At 41.4% G+C, this 21,047-nt stretch overlaps 2 protein-coding genes across 2 annotated transcripts; both read left to right on the top strand.

Annotated features, from left to right (window-relative positions):
- The first annotated feature begins 3,532 nt into the window (after positions 1 to 3,532).
- On the top strand, positions 3,533 to 10,953 carry LOC109999250 (E3 SUMO-protein ligase CBX4). Its single transcript, XM_020654262.3, has 5 exons — positions 3,533 to 3,824; positions 4,005 to 4,048; positions 4,551 to 4,616; positions 6,807 to 6,873; positions 8,156 to 10,953. Exons 1-5 carry the CDS (start codon positions 3,756 to 3,758, stop codon positions 9,638 to 9,640), a joined length of 1,731 nt encoding a protein of 576 aa, XP_020509918.2. The 5' UTR covers positions 3,533 to 3,755; the 3' UTR covers positions 9,641 to 10,953.
- Positions 10,954 to 16,515: 5,562 nt separating this feature from the next.
- Positions 16,516 to 19,816, top strand: cbx8b (chromobox homolog 8b). The gene is made up of 5 exons (XM_020654252.3): positions 16,516 to 16,689; positions 16,793 to 16,836; positions 17,002 to 17,067; positions 17,197 to 17,263; positions 18,198 to 19,816. Exons 1-5 carry the CDS (start codon positions 16,621 to 16,623, stop codon positions 19,044 to 19,046), a joined length of 1,095 nt encoding a protein of 364 aa, XP_020509908.1. The 5' UTR covers positions 16,516 to 16,620; the 3' UTR covers positions 19,047 to 19,816.
- Positions 19,817 to 21,047: the final 1,231 nt, after the last annotated feature.

A 21,047-nucleotide genomic window follows, 5' to 3' on the forward strand; every position in this document is an offset into this window, starting at 1 on the left:
TCTCTTTTGTTAAACTAACACTTTTTTTTTTTTTTGGTTGATGTATTTTGTGTTCCTTTCCAGCGCATCACATTTACTGTAAATTGGTCTCTGATTTAGTGAGTAGCTTTTAACACCCACCTGACAGACTCTTTTTCTTTTGCATTTTGTAAAAGGGAATGTTTTTTTTGCTCTTTCTTTCCTTCTTGTTTGTCTTCTATAAATACTTTTCTCTGTTCACTGTTTCATTGTAGAAAATAATATTTTTTTCCATTTCCACCTGCCCTCAAATGTAATAAATACTTGCATGGCACTCATGCTTAAAATGCATATATTAGTAGATATGTTAACTGCCTAAACTTCTAAACTTGTGAAAGGTTGAAGTTTCATGTTTAAACAAAAAGACTAATACACTATAGGGCTATAGATGCATGATGAATGATTTATTTGTTTTAAAGCAGTTACTCTTTTCAAAATCATCTCTTATCTTTAGTTTCCTGTTGATCCCTTCTCTCACATGTGCTTTAGCTGAAGGGGAAGTGATCGTAACCAAGTCTTTCAGTCAGTTTCAGCAGCTCGTACGTGCACATTGCGCCGTTCACCAAACCATATTTAATCCATTAATAGAGCATGTTGACTGTGAGGGCAGAGGGATCGTTATTTATTTATTTTTTCATGAAAACTGGCAGTAGCTCCACCACAACCTGAACTTTTATACAATTATTGACTTAAAGAGGATATCAAATGTAGTGTGAGTTTAATCTGAAAACACACCAGACAAGTTTGTTTTCACGTCTTCAGTTGTTGTATTTGTAACTAATTACCTTAAAAATACACGAACGTTTGAGTTCCATCAATATGTCATTAAATAAGTGGTGCTTGAACAGCTGGATAAACACTGTAACCCGTATCTCCGTGCTGATTTTTCGTTTATCCCGTTCTCCTATGTTAAAGTGCACCGTGGGGCTGTGAGCGGGATTATGTGCTTCCGCAGCTCAGGTGAACTTCAGCTCAGGTGATCTTCACTGTTCAACCATTAACAACACGCACACGTGCTGGTAACACGTGCCAGGTTTTAAGACTCTTACATTTAGACAAAACCCGACGTGGCGTGAGCTCTCTGTGTATCGACCTTTGGCATCAGCAGTCATTGTTCCACACAGCTCATCTGATCACACTAAATGCCATATCTGATCAATCCTGTTATCTGCTGGTGAAGGCATCATGAGCAGACAGGTGACATTTCATGGTCTCGTGCTCCTCGCATAAAAAAAAAGCTTTCTTGGCAGTATTTCTTGAGACGAAATAGCCTTACCACACTCTCCGCCTCTTATTGACGACAGGGTTTATTTTCCCTGTAGTTAATTTAGGAATGACGCAGCTGAATTTACAGACTCAATGCATAGCGCTGCACCCCTTGTGCGCGCAGCCCACCCTGCTGCTGCAGAGAGCAATCCAAGTGAAGAATAATCAATGACAGTGTGCTTATAAAACGTTTGTTTGAACAAAGAGACACATTTAAGTACACTATGGTGATTATTTGATGTGATATTTCACCGCTGATTTGCACTCATTGCCTTATAAGGGCAGACAGTCGTGCCTCTCTGCAATAGGCCGAGCGCTGCAGCCTGCGGGAACCCTGCACTTTAACCCTCTCACTGCTGAATTTTATTTGGTGGAACCGTATGAAACAATGCAAAAAGGGCTTAGTAGACTACTACTTGTTATTTTTAATGCATATAAATGAACCCGTGAGGTTGATGTGCAGTGTAATGGATAACAGTTAATGGGATACATATCCAGAGGCCATAAACAGCTGGATATGTCATTTTTTAACCCTCCCTTTGTCCGGCATTTCTTCAAATTCATTTGAGTAACCTCAGTTTTAAGTCTCATTTGTCAGGATGTTACCAGAGGTCTATATGTGCATTAAATGTCCATCATACAGGGAGTCATGTCTGCATGAGCTCTCCGTGCCAAGGTGATAACGGAACCGGCTGGTGCCTGTCCTGTCGGGGCTGTGTGCACACAGAAATAACCCCGCTGGACTTTAAAGCCGGCGGGGTTTGAGGATGCTGACCTACATCGGCTGCCACACAACCAGGGGGCTATATCTTTTTTAACTCCGCGGAAAATCCCTGCAGAAAATCCCCGCGACACGGTGCCATCCCAAATGTCATCTCATTGTGTGACCTTGACTCAAGAGAGGATATGTGGATCTGTTCAGTGTAATGCGCAGTAACAGCGGCGATCTCTGCACAGACAGACCCATATTATCATCATAATGCAGCATCGGATGAGACGGTTTTCTTATTTCACTGGGATCATCGGTACTAGACGAGGCCTTGTTCTGGTGGAGGTGATAAATCAATGTCGAACAGGCTCTCTGGCCTTGACGCTGTTCGGGCCCATCAAGAGTTTTTTAGGCGGAAAAATACGTTTGAAATGACTTCTATTATGTTAGAATTAAAAAAGTAAACCAAACAGAATCATGTGTCTCAGCTCGTAACATTTTGGATATCTCTGTGGGTGGTAGCCTATACTGAGAGGACGCACTCAGCAAAAATCTCGCATAGCCTACTAACCCGGTCTAAAGACGAGTTTGGACTGAACATACATTTCATTAAACGAAGGGCTTTGGCAGGTTGCATTCATTCAGTTGTATTTCAGTCCATCGTGGTTTAGAGTTAAAAAAAAAGAAGCTCTTTTTCTACATGGCACCGTATTGCAGTTCGATCTCGCTTCACATGCAGCAACATCGCAGGGAGACGTGATGCCTTCACTGTCTCATCTAGAGTCGTAATCTAGAGAACCGCGACCAACTATTCATTTGGTAGCACTTATTTTGTTGTTGGACATTTTTACAAAGGGAAGAGTTGGCCCATAATGTACGATTATTATCTTGTGTGCAGTTTCCCTTGGCATTGTTTTTTTTTTTTTTTTTTTTTTTTAATCAAATTGGCTTCACATCATGACAAAGTTCTTCTCAGACCAGAGGGGGAAGAGCGAGTCAAATCATAGAATGTAAAAACTCTAAATCCTTGTGCTTTTTTGGACTTTCTGAACACCCTGTCTCGGATGAAATACTGCCTGTAAAAGTGATGTAGGCTACCTGTGTGGTTGTGTCGCTAGACAGATATAAAGTGGAAAGGTGCAGTGTTTAGCTTGTTAATTGATGCCTTTAAATGTGTTCTTCAAATGTTAAATGATACGTAAAGGCTTCATTTAATGCTAATAGGCTTATCCACACCTCTACAAAGAATGTTGTATAATGGCTGGAGTGAGCTGCACCAGCGTTAATTACTTGAGTGGGTTGGAGCACTCTGTTTCCATGCCTAGCATTACTTATTTCTCACCCATCACGTTTAAAAGAAAGCTGACTTCACCAGCAGTATGACTTTTTACAGCACTCATCAAGAGGCTACTGTTCACACGCTATCAAAGTCGTGATTACATATTTCTGGGCAGCCCCTGAACGCAGCACGGGGAACAACCCCCCGCCCCTTATTACCTCCCCCACTTCTGACGTCACGCCAACGGCTATTTGCATGAAGTGTTTTCTAGCTGCAGCTTGAAGTCGCCTGCAGAACGAGTCTCTCAGAGGGAAAGCGAGGGAAGAGACGCAGTCTGAATACGAGGAAGAGGAGGGGGGGTACTTGGATTTCACAGCAAAGGAGCAGCAAGTAAAACGAACTGAAAGCAGAGACAAGGTGTCGGATACCAAAAAACAAAGGGGCAAAAAAAAACACAGGAGATTCTGCTTCTTGCATAGGAAAATGGAGCTGCCCGCCGCGGGAGAGCACGTCTTTGCGGTGGAGAGCATCGAGAAGAAGCGCAGCAGAAAGGTTTGTCACAAGAGCACTGAAGGACATTTTCACACATATGCACATATGAGGTCTCTTCCTCTTCTTTCTGACTTGATGTTTTGTTTTCATTATGTGTGTTCTAACATGACGGTGCAATGCAGAGTGCGATTGCTGCGTAAAGTAACGTTACGCTAATTTCCCGTTTCTCTGCCTTCACAGGGGAGGGTTGAGTATCTGGTCAAGTGGCGAGGATGGTCTCCAAAGTAAGTCCATTTCTCTAATATTTCCTCACAGTGATAACACTCCTGCGTGTATCTGTCACTGTGTGAATCCGTGCGGGCGTGGGCGCGCAATTGGGCGGTTGCGCTTAAACGCTTCAGGCTTTGCCCTCGATGCTGGTTGTGGTTTTACAATGTATGCAATCCCCAGTGTGCCAATTAAAGGAGGCATGTCTAAACACCCGGTGTTTTTAGAAATACCAATATATCTGCAGTTAAGTGGAAGCTGAGCCATTATGTCCTCCTCTCTCCCCCCCCCCCCCCTGCAGCCGTGCGTAAAAGTTACTCAAGAGTTATTACACGTGCATCCACAGGGAGTGCAAGTGTCTCAGCATGTTGTTTACACTTGTACATGCCTATAAATAAGCGTTACCACGATTCATAAGTCAGGGACTGTCTTGTGTCACTGTAGGGTTTGTTTTGCTGTAGAAGTGACATTTCTCCCTCAACCAAAATAAATTGATTTTTCTGTCCACTCTCTGCACAGATACAACACGTGGGAACCAGAGGAAAACATCCTGGACCCGAGACTGCTCGATGCATTCCAAGACAGGTAAATTAATCATCATTTAGAAAAACACACACATAGAAAAACTGCCTGTGACTCATCTACATGAATGAAGCAGAAACATGAGTTTGTCATCAGGAACTACCACAAGTGACACAATCAGGATGTAACTATCTGCTCAATAAACGGTGTACATATTCAGTGCCTTGTGGGGGTTTGGATTAGGATTAACATTAGGGTCAGTTTAGGGGTAAACTAGAGTGTGTTGCTTTGCTGCTTCTGGTTTTTGTCACCTGATAGTTCTTTTAAGTGTCAGCATCAGGTTATCACACTACCTGCAGTCCCACCAGATGCACCTGAGTGTCTTCAACAGGAAGTGTGACAGATGAACAAAGTCTTTGTGGATGGGATAAATGACAAAGCTAAAACACAAAAATTTTGGTTGACTATTTGTTAATTTCGAAACTCAAAGGGGGTTTCCTCCAGAGTTTCAGACTCGCACAGCTATTTTCAGAAACCCCTACATAAATGTTTGGAAAAAATATGACAACTACATGAATTTGAATGATCTCACATGATTACTCGTTTGACCTAATGTTACATTGATGAGTTCAATTCAATTAAATTCAAAAAACTTTATTTGTCCCCGGGGGGCAATTCAAAGGCACACAGAGCAGTAAATTAACAACAGTGCAAGAAAACGAAACATTTTAACCTAAATATAAAGTGTCAATTTAAATACAACTTAAAGCTTAAACTTAACTTCAAAATACAAAATATAAAAGAGTAGATATAAGTGGACAGTGATCGGACTAACAGATGTAAACAGATGTAACCAGAACTATGTGCAGTAGTGACCAGATGTAAACAGAACTATGTGCAGTAAACAAGAAATAAATATATATATACAGAACTATGTGCAAGTAGGCAAATACTAAATGATAAGTTAATAAGGTGCATGGTGAATAATGGAAGAACAGAACTAATATATACAATATAACTGTAAAGGTAAAAATGAGATAAATAAAGTGACCGTAGTGCAATGATGGATAAGAACAACAGGAATAAAGTAACCAGAACTGTATGAATACTGATATAGAAAGGATAGAATAAAGTGATGTAGTTGTAGTGAGTTGAAAAGGATCAGAACTTAATCTACTTATTGTCCCTTGTTGAAAAATACTTGATCTGTGTGATTACATTTTCAGTTGACATGTCATCCTCACTGTGTGTGTGTTGGACAGAGATGGTGAACCAACAATAAATAAAACACACTTTAAGTGGAGAGGGACACTATATGATGGTGCACATCTTGTTGTTTTAATCTGCTCATGGTAATGTGGAAACTCAAGAGGAAATGAGGATTAAAGGAACAGTAACTTGTTTAAAACCAGAGCTGCATACACCATCTAACATTTGAGCTTGAATGACTCGTGTTTTTTTTAGTAATGAACTCAGTGTTAGGCTACCATGGTGGAATTAGCCACTTGGCTAATTGCTAAATAGTCTGTTGAGTGACTGAGCAGCGAGCTCCATATGAAGGACAGTGTAATTGAATTTCTTCCAGGCATGGCATGTTAAACTGTCACTGGCTTTCCTCCCATAGCCTCCCTCAGCTTTTCGCTTACAGCAACCTTTCAGGGCGCAGGTCACACGTTAAAGCAAAACATCGACATCACTCTGTGTCTGTTTTTGCAATTACCTCTCCCTCTCTAAAGAGGAGAGATTTTATTGAAACTAATTGCGTGTCTCTCTGGGGAGCCAAATCGTCTGAATTCCAGGCTATGAAAATACACTGAGTCGTCATTGTAATTAGATGTGAGGGAGGAGGGTGGGGGAGGGGACTGACATCACTTCTGTCTGTGGTATTGAGTTACTGCCTTGGAGAAACATGCATGGAGACTGAGGAGAGCTGTGGAAAGTCAGAAAATGAGTTGGCCTTTATCTTCTACTGTGGATATGAGTGTTATTTAAGACCCTCGTTTGAAGCCACTCTACCCTTTTCTTAGTAGAGTCCTCTCCAGTAGTTCAGCACAAGTGTGATGAGGTATAAAGAAAGTCTATAGGTTACTGTGAAAAGACAGAAACAGTTGGTCTGAAAGTGTAACTCCAACCTGTAACAGGCTCAGTGTTGTCTAATTGAGCCAGAGGAGGACACCCGTGACGCTGTGTTGCCATGCAACTCATCTCTGGGAGATGGTTTTACTGATTGGCTGCTGTTTTCCTCTCCAACAGGGAACGTCAAGAACAGCTGATGGGATATCGCAAGAGAGGACCAAAGCCCAAGCACCTCCTGGTTCAGGTGAGAAAGTGTCTCAGTGAATGAAATGATAACTTGCTGCAACGCTTACAAATCCATTCAAATGCACAAATTATCTTTCAAATACCAAAAAGGGATGTATGCTTTTATAAATATAACCAAAGAAACTAATGTGATTTAATATTACCCAAATGGAAAAGACAGCAACATGCTGCATGGTTGTATTTGTTCCATTTGTGGAAGAGGACATCTGGACATTAAAAACCAACATCTTTGCCTCAAAAAGAATAAGTAACTTTGATTTTTTTTTTAAGCACTATTGACAAGATATGGCATTCCTGGTATAGAAAAGATTTGTAGAATTAACTTCCATAACTTCCATAACTTTATTGGATTCATATAAGAGAGATTTTTTTTATTTAATTGGCAAAATTGAAGCAACATAGTTCAGATATCCTTATTTCTAAACACACTTTCCTATGATGAAACTCAAAAGCATCATTTGTTAAAACTCCTTGACTGACAAACATGCCTTTAACTCAATACATCAATGTGTAATGCAGGCTTCCTGTTGTGAATTTAAAGCTCCTGGGGGTTATCTTCTCATAATTATAAGACTCCCTCCATCAGAGCCACACAATGAAGTATGCGCATTATAAAACATTTAAGTAGACAAGAGAGGATAACTGATCTTAATGTGTAAAATCAGTTGTTGGCATGCTTTAGATGAAACAGTTTTTAACAAATGACACATACTATTATCGCTGTTTAATGTTATAGTGACCACCTGTCTGACCTAACAGTTGTATCTGAATGACTGTGAATTGTACATTAAGCACATCAATCAGCCGTCCAAAAGGGCCGTGAGGAGCCCCTCAGGGGAGAGTTTTTGTTCCTCTCAGGAGGGTGTTGGTGGTAACACATTGGATAAAGTCAATGACGGGACACCGAGCAGCCAGTGACATTCCTCTGAGCTGAGGTCACAGCCACAGGAGACACTTTGAAATGTCACTCTGACGGCCAAGGCCGGTGGCTGAAAGAGATGCACAGGAGCTGTAGGAGGGCTGTGTGAACATGGACGAGGGGCCCCTGAAATAAACTGTGTTGCACATCGGGGGCCTCAGAAGAGCCTCTTCACACATTCCAGGCACAGTGAACCACAGCCTGATACAGACACATGTATAGATGCTGTAGACGGTTGTAGCATTAATCAGAGTCCTTCTATGAGGGACTTCTGTAAAAACTATTCTTCATTTGAATCCTTGGAGCTGTATATATTTGTATTGCTCTTTTAATAACACAAATCACTGATTTTTCTCCACAGGTCCCATCCTTTGCACGGAGATCCAGTATTTTGGCAGACCTCCACGGGGCGACCCTGGACGATGACAGCTGTAAGAAGACCAGCCCCATCCAGATGCTCCGCCCACAGAGTCAGCAGTACCAGCTGAACAGCAAGAAGCACCACCAGTACCAGCCGCTGTGTCGTGAGCGCGAGGCCGAGCAGCAGCAGCAGGCCACCGGGAAGAAGTTCTACTATCAGCTCAACAGCAAGAAGCACCACCACTACCAGCCGGACCTCAAGGTGCACGAGCCCATGTTCGCTAAACCCAAAGAGGTGAAAGCTCCGGAGCTGGCTAACAAGGGGTACAACCTCCCCCCGGTGTTGCAGCAGAAGTGGGTGCGGGACAAAGACTCAGGCTGCCTCACCAAAGTAAAGGATATCACCATGGAGCTGAAGAAGCTTCCAGCGGACCTGAATGGAGAGCCAGAGAGGGTCAAACCTAAAGAGGACGCTGTAACACAGTCGAACGGTGTCAGCAGCAGCAAGCTCAAGATTGTGAAAAACAAAAACAAGAACGGGCGGATCGTGATAGTCATGAGCAAGTACATGGAGAACGGGATGAAGGCGACCAAGATTAAAAACGGGGATTCAGGAAGCGCTGAGAAGCACCTGCAGAGGACTGACAGCAGCGCGGAGGAGCATCTGGAGAAGATGAGACTCGTCAAGAAGCTCGGCCTCATGAACGGATTTGCAAAAAAGCTCAAAGACAAATCGACCGTTCTTACTTCTGGATTCAGCCGAGATCGCCCCCGGGAGAAAGAGCAGTCCCCAAAAACTGAGCCGACTGTGACGGAACGGGATAAACATGTCGAGGTCAGGGGTCAGGGGCAGCTTCCGAAGGATCAGCCTTTACAATTGACAACCAAATCTAATCTGCTCCCCCTGCCTCTGGACAGGGGGGTTCCCCACTCAGCGGATATACAAGGAAGCCAAGGTGGATTTCAGGGACTGAAGCGGCACTTTTCTGACTCTGACTCTGAGGAGCACGGGAGCAGTAAAAGGTTTTTCAGCACCAGGAGTATCAGCACACCTCACCCGGTGTCTTCTCCCGCCCAGAGCGTCAGCGTGGCCCAAAACGGACACCAGAGTCCCATTGGACTGCCAGTCTGTGAGTACACGGACCAGGAGGAGCCTATGGACTTGAGCATTGTAAAGTCCAGGCATTGCCCAACTCGGGCTGAGACACACAAGCAGACTGAAACTGTTACACACACTGAAACTTCTACACAGGAAGAAACAGACACACAAGCCATGACACATGTGGCACAGACAGAAACTGAGCATCAAACTGAAACAGAAAATGCTACAGGAGAAGAAAAGGTCAACTCGTTGTCTGTGACTCACCATGAAAAGAAAACAGACGATTCCTTTCCCTCTTTCAAGCCGTTCCTGGGAAATATTGTGATCACTGACATCACTACAAACTGCCTCACAGTCACCTTTAAGGAATACATAGCTGTGTAACTGGACTGGGTAAACTGTGTAACTGTATAAATGTAAATGAGATATATTTGTATTTTCAGATGATTGAATGTACAAATGGAACCTTGATGTTTTCCTTTTCTATAGTTTGGATTTAAAAAAAAAAAAAAAAGATCCTCTATTGCGTTATTTGCAGCTCTACCTGTTGCTATTTCTGGAGATTTTAATTACATGCAGTATCTAATTACAGCTTAGTTTAAAAAATACTAATTAGGTCAAATAAATGCCAGAACTTCTATTGGAGATGCACTTAATCCTTTTCTATGGATGTAATTTGATTGTACACTCAACTGTCTGCATCTCAGATAATGTTCAACAAATAGGCTTTATGGAGAGTTTTGTATGAAAGACAAATTATATTGAAACATGGTAAATTACACTGTGTGTGTGTGTGTGTGTGTGTGTGTGTGTGTGTGTGTGTGTGTGTGTGTGTGTGTGTGTGTGTGTGTGTGTGTGTGTGTGTGTGTGTGTGTGTGTGTGTGTGTGTGTGTGTGTGTGTGTGTGTGTGTGTGTGTGTGTGAATGGGTTTGTTTGTGTGTGCGAGCACGAGTGTGAGAACAGATGGACAAGATTTCATCAAGGGTGATTGCTGCTGGGACAGATTGTGCCATTAGGCATGCTTAAACATGCGGATAAAGAAAAATGAAGCGCCTCTCTGTCACTCGCAATGTGATCTGCATTGTTAAAAAAAAGAGAATATGTTCTGGTTTGTGAATGAAAGATTGTTTTATGGTTAAAGTTTGATGTCTGCTCTGACTGGAGAAAAGGTGTTTTTGAGTCATGCTACTTAGCAGCTGATCCTGAGCACAAGTGAACTCTGTTCTAACAGTCAAACTACAACCTTGTGACTTTATTCTAAGTTTTGCCACAATGCAGTGACTAAACTTTATGTTTCCCATAGTATTGTAACACTGCAAGTTGAGCTGTGTGTCCTAACAGGTCTGTTCCAACAAATGGGGGTTTCAGGATTCAGAATTTCACGTTTCTATTCTCTTGGCGTCTTGACATGTTTGCCTTTACGCAAGGAATTTCATTTTGCTTCTAATTGTCACATTTTGAGTCACTTAAAGGTACAGAAAGCACAAATTCTTGTCATAAACAGATCTGTACCCTTGTTACATACTAATCCGTTCTCTTTTTGTTAGAAACCCCCTCCCAACACTTTGTGATCCAAGCTGCGTTTAACTGCTCTGTGAGATCAGATGCACTTTTTATGTTTTTGTGTGCAGACCTTAAAGAAATGAAGGCTTTCAATGATACGTTTTGGAATAATAAACATATTTGCTAGTGTTTAATGGACTTGTGTGGTGTGCTTTTCTTTTTCTACTGACATGTTCTTACACAAAAAAAATCGTACTGTTCTCATCATGTGACCTTGGCCTTGAGAATCACGTTTTAACAAGGCCACAATTGTGCTTTTTAAAACCGCAAACTGTTGCTATTTGTGAACCTGTGTGTGTGTGTGTGTGTGTGTGTGTGTGTGTGTGTGTGTGTGTGTGTAGACAGCGGGCCGTGTGGATTCCTACAAAGCCTACATGTTTAAAGATGGACTCTTATTTGCCTCATTCTGTTGAGCTAAGGCATGGAGAGGAAAACATTTTCATTCTTTTTAAAGATTCGCAACAAATTCAAAGTTTATAAATGGCATTTTGCTGCTAAATTCTACAATAAGAAGAATGTGTCAATTGGAACAGCTGGTCGTTTTGACAAGAGGCCATAGGCTATGAAAAAAAAAACCTGTTTTTGATTTGAGAAAGAGAATGTGGAGATGTATGTCGTTAAATAAGACGCTTCATCATCAACTCTCTTAACCCGCACAATTTTGGAAGACGATATCCTATTAAGTCTTTCAAAGCTCATAACTTTGACCTGAACAGCTGTCCATGTCAGATGTTTGTTGGATATATCCTGCTGTCATGCTGAGAGAGACACAGCAGTGTTCAACCTGCAGGTTCAGCTTTAACGTGTGATTGTGTAGCCTATGAGCCGCTGTTTCTCAGAAGAACAAGAGGGCGTTCAAAATGAAAAAAACTGTGCAAAGGAGCAGCATGTAGCCTTCCCTATAATCCCGACCCCATCGGTTTATTTTACAATGCTTGTAAACGTGAGGGCTAATGAATGATATCCGCTTTTTCCGACGCCGTGAACGCATCACGTATGGAATCCGACGTCGGGGAAGCAGCTCTCTTCCATTTCCTCGGTTGCAGCAGCCTGCCAATAAAAAACCCGCTTTCTGCTCTCGTTAATGTGAGCAACGACAAAGAAAATGGCTGTCCTCCCTCCTCTCCATCCACTTTCTGTTCAGTCTCTGAGAAACGCCTCGCAGCTGCTGCAGCAGCCGACAAATAACTGCAACAAGGTTTCACCAGAGAAGCTGCAGCGCGGAAATTCCCCCGCAGGATTTACTCCACGTCACTCCCTGCAAGTCTCAGATGACTTGTTTTTCTTCCCGTGTTATTAAAAAATAACAAGCAACGCTCCGACACAGTGGGCTGCTTTTTTTTTTCGATAGGCCAAAATAAAAGAAGTAGCCTTGGCTTGTGTTTACAACAACAACGTCTTCATGATGATGAGCCACCCTCCTCTTCTCCTCCTCATCCTCCTGCCTCCCGCCTGCTCCTGCAGAATTTCTGCATGCATGACTGAGTTAGGCCCGCAGCCTAAACGGTCTCTACATGTGCAATAGATTTCCAACCAGCAGGTTTACACAGGAAATCTTTTTGTAAATGAGTGGTAGAGACATAAAGATTGATCCCCTCTATTTGGTGCTGGTGGAGGGCTTCACAGATTTCTAAATCAAGCATTTGACTTGCCTATAAACGGAGGCTTAAAAAGTTACAATGCGTTCAATGCCTTAAAGAGCACTTACCCATTCCTTCAATTTCACCATCAAAAACTGGTCAGAGGAGCCTACACAGAAATGTCAGCTCAGCTTTATTAACCAGATAAATAAGAAGAATCTCCATCATAAACGCTGAACTTGCATTTCACACTCATCTTCTTGCTTTGTCTCCAGATATTTGCATTATAACAAACACACTCTTTTCCTCTGTAAATGTCCAGCCTCGTGAATAACTCGGTGATAAATTAAAAACAGGAAAGCAGTTTGGACGCATTATGCCAGATTGTGAATGTTTAATTGAAAGTGATCAACCAACAGGTGTCTCAACCCCACAACCAAATGTTCTTGCAGATTCTTGAATGTTTAAGTGAGATGTAAAATGCTGTTATCTCAGCAGTGAAGTGTTGCTTCTTCAACCTTTAATTCTAGATACATTTTTTTACACATCTATAGGCCAACTCGCTTTTATTGTTGTTTTTTTTCTGGAGGAAAACTCCAACTTGTAAGATTAATTCTTGTGTAGAAAGCAGGATGTGAGCAATCATTTCGGTGTGGACAAAAGTCAAATATTCAGTTGAATAGGTAGCTTATATGTTGGGGTGGCTCTTCCGTTTGGAAAGGCTTCAGAACAACAGAAAAACCGTGCAGTGCTCAAACTGAGCACATCAAAACAGGCACGTAAATAAAGACAGATGTTGGTGTGATGTAAAACTCAGACCTGTGAGTGCTTATAGAAGACAACCTGTCTTGTTCTGCGTGTGTGGTTAATTGGAGATCTATGCGTTGCACAAGGACGAAATAGATCAAACATATCTGCGCACATGCTGATGTTCATCCTCTTTGTATTATAGCCTGTGTTTCTAGTGCTTTTGAAAGAGAGTTACTCTGAGGATTTGCTGCCAACCTGGTCATTAAATTAGCAAAGAATATTTTGAGTTTAAGGAAATAACTTGTCCGCGTGAACCCGAATGCCAAATAACGAAGAAAACAAACAAAGTGTGTGTTCATAACCTGTGAATCTGACGTGTCCTCAACTCCCCATTCATTTTTTTAAAAGATTTTTTTATTAAAGGAATTTTCATTAATGTTTGTTTAGTTTGATTCACATAACGTTCGGCACGACTTTTTCGATTTATCGTCGCACCTGTCTCAACAAAACATCTGATCTAAAGGGGACGAATAACACAAACTGATTCTGTCTTTGTCCGTCCATATACATGTAAGTGAGATATCAGCGTGTTTATGGCGTGACGATGGTTTCAGGTTAATACAGGAATCCACGTCTTGCCCGGATACAAGCCAACCAATAGTGTTTAAACGGCGGAGGCGCTGCTGCACTGCAGACGCGCCGAGACCAATCGCATCCAGAGTTTGAGGCGCGCCTGTTTTTCCCTTTCTGTCTGTACAGTGCGGTTTAGCAGCGCAGAAAACGACATGGACAGGAAAAAGGATTGTTATCAGAAACTAGATCATTTAAGACCGACGGCGTCCTTCACATGGAAAACACGTCGCCCTTAAAAGACTCAATTAAAGGATTGTGGATCTTTATCGAATGTGGACATCTTCCAAAAACTAAAATTGTTTTTTGGTGGAATCACTCTTTTCCATGACCTTCCCTTCCGCTAATTAAGTACAGTAGTTAATGTTTTGGTTTTTTTGGCTGACATCCTCAGTTTGGCTATATTGTGAGGGCTTTACGCATAAAACAGCAAAGATTGTGACACCGTCCTCCTCTTCATTCTGTAAGATTTTATAAACTGCCGCTTTTCCGTAAATGTAGGCTATTTGTTTATTTATTAATTTTCATTGATTAGAAATAAAAACATTGATAAAATGTAGCCTAGATTGAATTCTAGTTTTGGCGTCAGCGTATTTGTGCCATTGACTCAATCCAATTAATCAACTCTGCATCTGACTAACTTTCACTAGGCTATGAGGTATAAGGACAATATTGAGTTGCAGGTGAATAGAAATATGTCAGTGATCAGTGTAGTCTATATCACTAACCCTTCATTGTCAAATCAGAGTTTTTGGTTTTGTTATTATAGGCCTAATTCCGATGCTGTGGGCTCGAGTGATAAATGAACAGTAGGCCCCAAAGCTCCACTTCCTGAAGTTTCTCGGTATGAGTCATTTTAGGAAGGTCAACGTCGATAATATTTTAGGTGTACAATCACCATCTCTAGTTTCATGGCTAAAGTTTTGTCGTTTGGGCCATATGTTTGGGCCTACTGAAAAAAGACGGAAAAATATTGTATGATCGTGACGACATGATGATTTCAGAAATAAAAGGCTGTATGCTCTTTAAGTGACTGTGTAACATGATGTCGCAGTTTGTCTTTTAGAAATCTAAAAAAAAAAAATGAAAGTAGGCCTATGCTATTTAAAGAGACAGATTTCAAACGTTGATCTTTCATGGCTTGATTTTGTTTATTAATCCAACTACTGCGTTATTTATAGGCCTACTGAGTTTTTTTTTTTTCCACCTGAATATCGATTCATAAAATTGAAATTATACGCCACTCGCTTCCAGAAGACTGAGCACAATCAAAAATAAAAACATGCTTATGTTGGGAGGGAAATTCGCATTATGCTGTTTCCTTCCGTTTTATTCAAATCAAGTAGATGGATAAAAAAAAAAAAGATTTCAGGTCAAACGAAGATTGGCAATTTATTTTTTCAAAGACAACTAACAGTCTACCATTTGTTAATTATTTTTGAAAAACTAATAAGGCAAAAAATATATATTTAATAGTGTTGATTCTTCCCATGCAACGAATTTATTATAAGGGCTATTATTGTTATGTTATTGTTATTATTATTATTATTATTATTATTATTATTATTATTATTGGTTTTCATTCAAAGTATGCCTCAATATAATGAGGCCTACTTGTTTTATTCATGTAGGCTTTTTCTTTCTTCTAAAAAGTATTTAGGCTCCAGCCTGCAGACGGGACTGCAGATCTGATCCATTTATTATTTGAGATCATTCTCTAGCTCTCTTTCTGAGCTCGTCATGGTTTAAAAGAACTGGACCACGGAAGCCAGAACTATTTAGTTGTTTTAGACATCACCTGTTTTGTCATCTCTAGAGAGGGAAGTGGAAGCTTATTATTATGACACATTTCCTGACCGCTGGTGTCGATGTGTGCACTTGATGTTATTTTTGCCATGACCAAATAATTACCACAATAAAGGCTATTAGCAAATATTAGGCCATAGCCTATACTTTTTAATTGACCACACAATAAGACAAGTAGGCTACCCAAATCAACCTTTCTGTGTGTGACAGCTGGTCTTTGATTTTATCCTAAATGTAAAGCCAGAGGCGGGTATGTTTTGAACTACAATCAGTAGCCTAAGATTGGTAACAAATGTATAAGTTTGTCTTAAAACGTGACTTGAAAGTAAAGGCCTAAACCCGACAAAGCACGTTTAGATTGACGACATGAAAACTAAAGTGTAGGCCAGTGGTTTCGCCTGTCAGAATAAAACGCAAAATGATCCTCCACGCTTGACCCGAAAGAGCAGGAACAAACGAAATAAATGCAGGCAGGCGAAATTGTAACGTAGACTATTCTGTGTGTTTGGGAATAGTAAGCCTCTGATGGAGTTAACACCTTTGGTAGAAAGACGCGTCGCTGGATAGACAAGCGAAAAACGAGGTCTCATATAGCCTTCGCTGTAGCACTGTTATTTCCTGGTTTCATTATTTGCTTGACGACATTGACGCAGCACTTATAGCTACAGCCTTGTGACAACACGTGCATTTTCAATATCTCGTTAAAATTGCGTGAAATAATTCACACTCCGCGCAGGGGGAAAAATGCAGCCACTGTCTCCCCTTCCTTTCCGAAAGAATCCACACACAGGCACACAAGCTCCTCCCCCTCACTTAGCAACCCCAGCACGTAGCAACGGCCGGGGCCAATGGGCGTTCTCCTAGAGTGTTCCACCGACTGCGGTTCCTTAGCAACGGTGTAAAAAAAAAAATTGCGCTGACGTCCATTCTATTCGGAGTATTATGGTCTGTCGGGAATTCAGAGTGGAGAAAAATATCTGCTCGGCTAGCGTTAGCTGTGCAGCAAGCTAACGGGAGGTCGTTAGTGGAGTAAACATGGAGCTGTCTGCTGTCGGGGAGAGGGTGTTCGCAGCCGAGTCTATCATCAAACGGAGGATAAGGAAGGTAGTGCCCCCTTTTTTCACAGGGTATTTTAATATAATGCACTAATATCGCTTTACTGCTGCACAGAGAGCTAATGATGTAATGTTTGTTTCTGCACATGCAGGGTCGGATTGAATACCTTGTAAAATGGAAGGGCTGGTCTCCCAAGTAAGTGCTGCTACAGTGTGTCTCTGCATGTTTTTCTGCACAGTCTGTACTGTTAGCTCGTCAAAGCTACAGCCACATTAAAACGATGGAGATTTTAGCTTTAATGCTAACGCTACAGTGTGAGTCTGCAGCTTGTTTCCTCAGTCTTCTTCTTTAACATTACAGATACAGCACTTGGGAACCAGAGGAAAACATTCTGGACTCCCGCCTGTTCGTCGCGTTTGAGCAGAGGTAAGATATATCTGGGCTGGATCCAGTGAATGTCAACATGCACAATAATAAATATATAGTGTCCTCGGTGCACTTTGCTCCCATGACACTGGAAAGGGGTGTCACCGTATTTCTTTTTTTTTTGCACAGAGAGCGTGAAAGGGAGCTCTATGGGCCAAAAAAGAGAGGACCGAAACCCAAGACATTTCTGCTCAAGGTAAATGTTGCAGCTTTGTCACATGTTCATACCTGTTGCATGCCTTTTCTGCTCTCTTAAATACATTTTTTTGCAAGTAACTTTACAGGTGCTGTTTTCCCTCAATGCACAGGTCACTGTTTTGATGCTAATTGTGCACATTCAAAAGAGCGCATCGATGAATGGCTGTGTCCTCAGTTTGTGGATTAGCTAATGGGGATCTGTTGACATACCATGACAGGTTTAAATGCCTTTAACAAACAGTCATTAAATCCTGTTGTACTCATTAAGTGAAAGTGTATTTGTTTATCTTGAATTATAATTAGCTTGATCTCAGGAAGACAAAGATTTCTGTGTAAAGTGAATGTAATCTGTTAAATCGAGCTTCACAGTCTGATGCTGTTAGCAAGACTTTTCAGCTTTTCAGGACAACCGTGAAAATGGCTCTATGTGCCGACAGCTTGTCTTGAACCACCAGAATCTCCTTGACATGGCTGTTGCTAAAACAATGTTGTGGAATTTCCCCAGATAATTTCTGTGGCCTGACAGGAAACGTTTGCATGCTGTAGTTATCAGCAACAAAAATGCTGCCTTTAATTTTTTTTTCTCACACACCATACATTATGTGCCCAATGCAAATCATAGATGTGCAGTGTTTAAATATCAACAGGTCCTTTTTTTTAGCTCTGATATTTTGACATATGGTTGTATGGAAAGCACACATTTGAATTAATAAATTAAAATAATGCTTTAACTCCATTAAGCTTTTTTGGGTTCCTGGTATTTTGCATGCTGACTCGCTGTCACACTGTTATTGCTGTCTTACTATGACAATTTCAAATGTGTTCTATAAAAAAAGGCCTTGTTGTAGTTGTCTAAAAACTGAAGAATTGAAAAAAAAAAAGTTATTTTATTGTTCAGTTTTAAAAAAATCATACTTTCTGACTTGTGTTAGGCCCAGGCTAAAGTTAAAGCCAAGTCCTATGAGTTCAGGAGTGACGCAGTGCGAGGGATGCACATCACCTACCCAACCCCAGAGCTGATAGTCACCCCCAGAGCCAGAGAGGGTCTGAGGGCCGTTGTTCCCACCATCTTCCCTCCCAGCACTGTCAACCGTGGGGAAAGTGTTCGTCACCGACCACCAGAACTTAGCATCCGCGAGTACCAGCAGCCCTTCCTTCAGCAAACCAGCTCAGACGGACTCATCCATGCACCTAAAAAAAGAGGCCCGAAGCCTAAGCCCCGTTTCAAGGACGTCAGCTGCAGACCTTTGGCCCCTGAGCCACACAGGGGGAGAGCAGAGTCGCAGCTGGGCCAGTACAAGGTGCCAAAATACCAGGGGGTGGAGGAGATGAGGGTGGTCAGAGTCGCCCATAGACATCCAGAAAGTCATAAACACCACCACCACCCCCACCACCATCACCACACACACAACATAGGAGCCTCAGGTGGAGGTTCCCACAAGCAGTTTTACGCAGACCGCGGCCTGCACCCACACAGAGTGGACATGAACACACACGGGACTAAGGACAGCTCCAGCTACCTGGCTCCTGCACACTTCAAGCACCGGTCCAAAATGAGCCAGAACCCGAGTCGCCCACTGGAGCTCCCACAGATGGAGAAGCCCTACTTCTTAGACAGGCCGTCTCCCACCAGGCTCGACGCACAAGTGGATGAGGTGACGTGGAAGCCCTCCCTCGGTAATGTGGAGAAGGTTCTGGTGACTGACGTGACCACCAACTTCCTGACTGTCACTATCAAAGAGAGCAGCACGTCCAAAGGCTTCTTCAAAGACAAAAGATGATCGCTGGAATGATTTTTCTCTACGCTTCGCTTTGCTTTCTCTGATCTGCATCAGAATCATTCAAAGTTTATACAGAGTGTGATCATTAGGAAAAGCTGTTTTGTATGAAATGTATAAAAGCTAAATATGTTATGTGCATTTGTATATATTATAAAGTGGGACGTCTGTTTATTGTATTGACCAAATCAAACATTTCACATTTTGCATTGGTTGAACATGAATGGGTTGCACATTTTCTTTGCAGCACTTAGCTACTTTGTGTACAGAGCTTGTGAATTTAACTATTTTTTCAACTGCAACTAACTAGAATGTATTTTTGTCACTCAGATATCTTCCAGCCTGCGCTCATCATGCTAAGAATATGTGTGAAGTGAGGCCAGGCTTGAATATTAAATTCAATCTGTGTGTTGAATATTTATCTATAAATTGAACCTATTAGACTGAAGAGACCCTGTTTAATTATAGAATGATTATTTAAAGAATGGACTCAAGCACTTTGAATTGGAAAGTATTATGAAGGAGGAATCCATTTGGGTTGCTGCGTTCAAAGACCGAATTGGACTCCCGAGTTTGTTGCGTCTTTAACATTTCTTAAGAGAAGAATGAATGAATAAATTCATCATGGATACCGTGTTGGGATAACTCTAACATTCACCAATAACATAGTAGGCTATATTTTACATTTTCATAAAAAAAGTTCGCTCTAATAAATGGAGTTGTGTCAAATAGCTTTGTAGACGCTGTTGAAATAAATCCTTTGAATATTCTCATTTTGTGTCTATTTGTGTTAAGTGTTTCATCATCAGTCTTTTTCATCGGTCTGCTGTGGGTCTTTTAAAATGCTCTGAAGACAGCTGAACCCACCAATCACTTCAATTGAGATTTCGATTTTTTTTCATTCAAAACGTGTTATTGCAGTAATGAAGGCCTCAAAGCCAACCTATAATGTCAGGGAGATTTAGGTTTTTTCGTGTTGTCCCTGGCTTTTCATAAAAACGCGGTGGACTTATTTACAACAGGCTTCATTTAATCTTCCACTGAAGATAATATTTACTGTGATAACGGTATATGAGTTAAACCTACAGGCCTCAGGCTATATGACCATAGTCCGCTCATTTAGCACAAAGGCTATAGGCCCACTTTTATTTCTGTTTATTTCATGTCAGTAAAAAAAAGGATCTTCTTTCTCTCTATAGGCCTAGAATAAAGTCCGCTGGGCCAGTTCAGAATATGCTGTGGTACTTTATTTAATGCAGTCTATGGCGCCCTAAATGCCGCTGTTTAAAATAAGTAATGAGATGTGATAATTACAACAGAAAAACACCGAGGCTACTCATTCTCTAGGCCTTCTTTTACCTTTTTATTTAACTCCTTCTAAATAAGCGTCACTTCTCCTTTAGCATTAACGCATAGGCCTATAACATTGTCTTTGTATAATATATAGGCCTATCCTAATTAAGTGTAGATCTTGTACCTGCTCTTTTGTAAAGTGCCTTGCGATAGAATTTGTTCTGAATGTGCGCTTTACAAATAAAGATTGATGGTTTGATTTAACAGCATTGTTCTAGATCGGCTTTCATTTCAGATTGCGTTCATTCGAGTTTTTTCCCCCCGATCGGATCTTTTAAAAGGTCTGCTTCCCCTCACTACGCAGTGTAAGTGACTCTTATTATTACCCCTCTGCACCTATGACAGGTTTACCTTTAGGATAATGTTGTAATAGCAGTCTATCTTAGATGCCTTTAAACTCTTTATTGTGCAGATATTCAAACCGACCTAATCGAAATAAAAATGTCCATATGGGCTTTTGATCACACAGCAGCTCCTGGCCTTCAACCAATCAAAAATAAAGAAACAAAAAAACATTCTATCTTATAATCCCTAAAGGGTGAACGCACGAAGTCATTTTCTATCTGCTATATGGGCCTAATGACATAAGGAGCAAACAATTCTCTGGTGGCTACAGCTTGGCTAGCTCAGGAAGAAAAACTGAAAGAAAGA

The sequence above is a fragment of the Labrus bergylta genome, chromosome 1 (assembly GCF_963930695.1).
Source record: "Labrus bergylta chromosome 1, fLabBer1.1, whole genome shotgun sequence".
NCBI classification, from domain to species: domain Eukaryota; kingdom Metazoa; phylum Chordata; class Actinopteri; order Labriformes; family Labridae; genus Labrus; species Labrus bergylta.

Bases quoted from the DNA above. Each gene is read 5' to 3' on its own strand.
- LOC109999250 (XM_020654262.3), top strand. From the start codon at position 3,756: ATGGAGCTGCCCGCCGCGGGAGAGCACGTCTTTGCGGTGGAGAGCATC. The intron at 3,825-4,004 runs GTTTGTCACAAG...CTGCCTTCACAG, and splicing joins AGAAGAAGCGCAGCAGAAAG to GGGAGGGTTGAGTATCTGGT. The intron at 6,874-8,155 runs GTGAGAAAGTGT...TTTTCTCCACAG, and splicing joins CCAAGCACCTCCTGGTTCAG to GTCCCATCCTTTGCACGGAG.
- cbx8b (XM_020654252.3), top strand. From the start codon at position 16,621: ATGGAGCTGTCTGCTGTCGGGGAGAGGGTGTTCGCAGCCGAGTCTATC. The intron at 17,068-17,196 runs GTAAGATATATC...TTTTTTGCACAG, and splicing joins TTCGTCGCGTTTGAGCAGAG to AGAGCGTGAAAGGGAGCTCT. The intron at 17,264-18,197 runs GTAAATGTTGCA...GACTTGTGTTAG, and splicing joins CCAAGACATTTCTGCTCAAG to GCCCAGGCTAAAGTTAAAGC.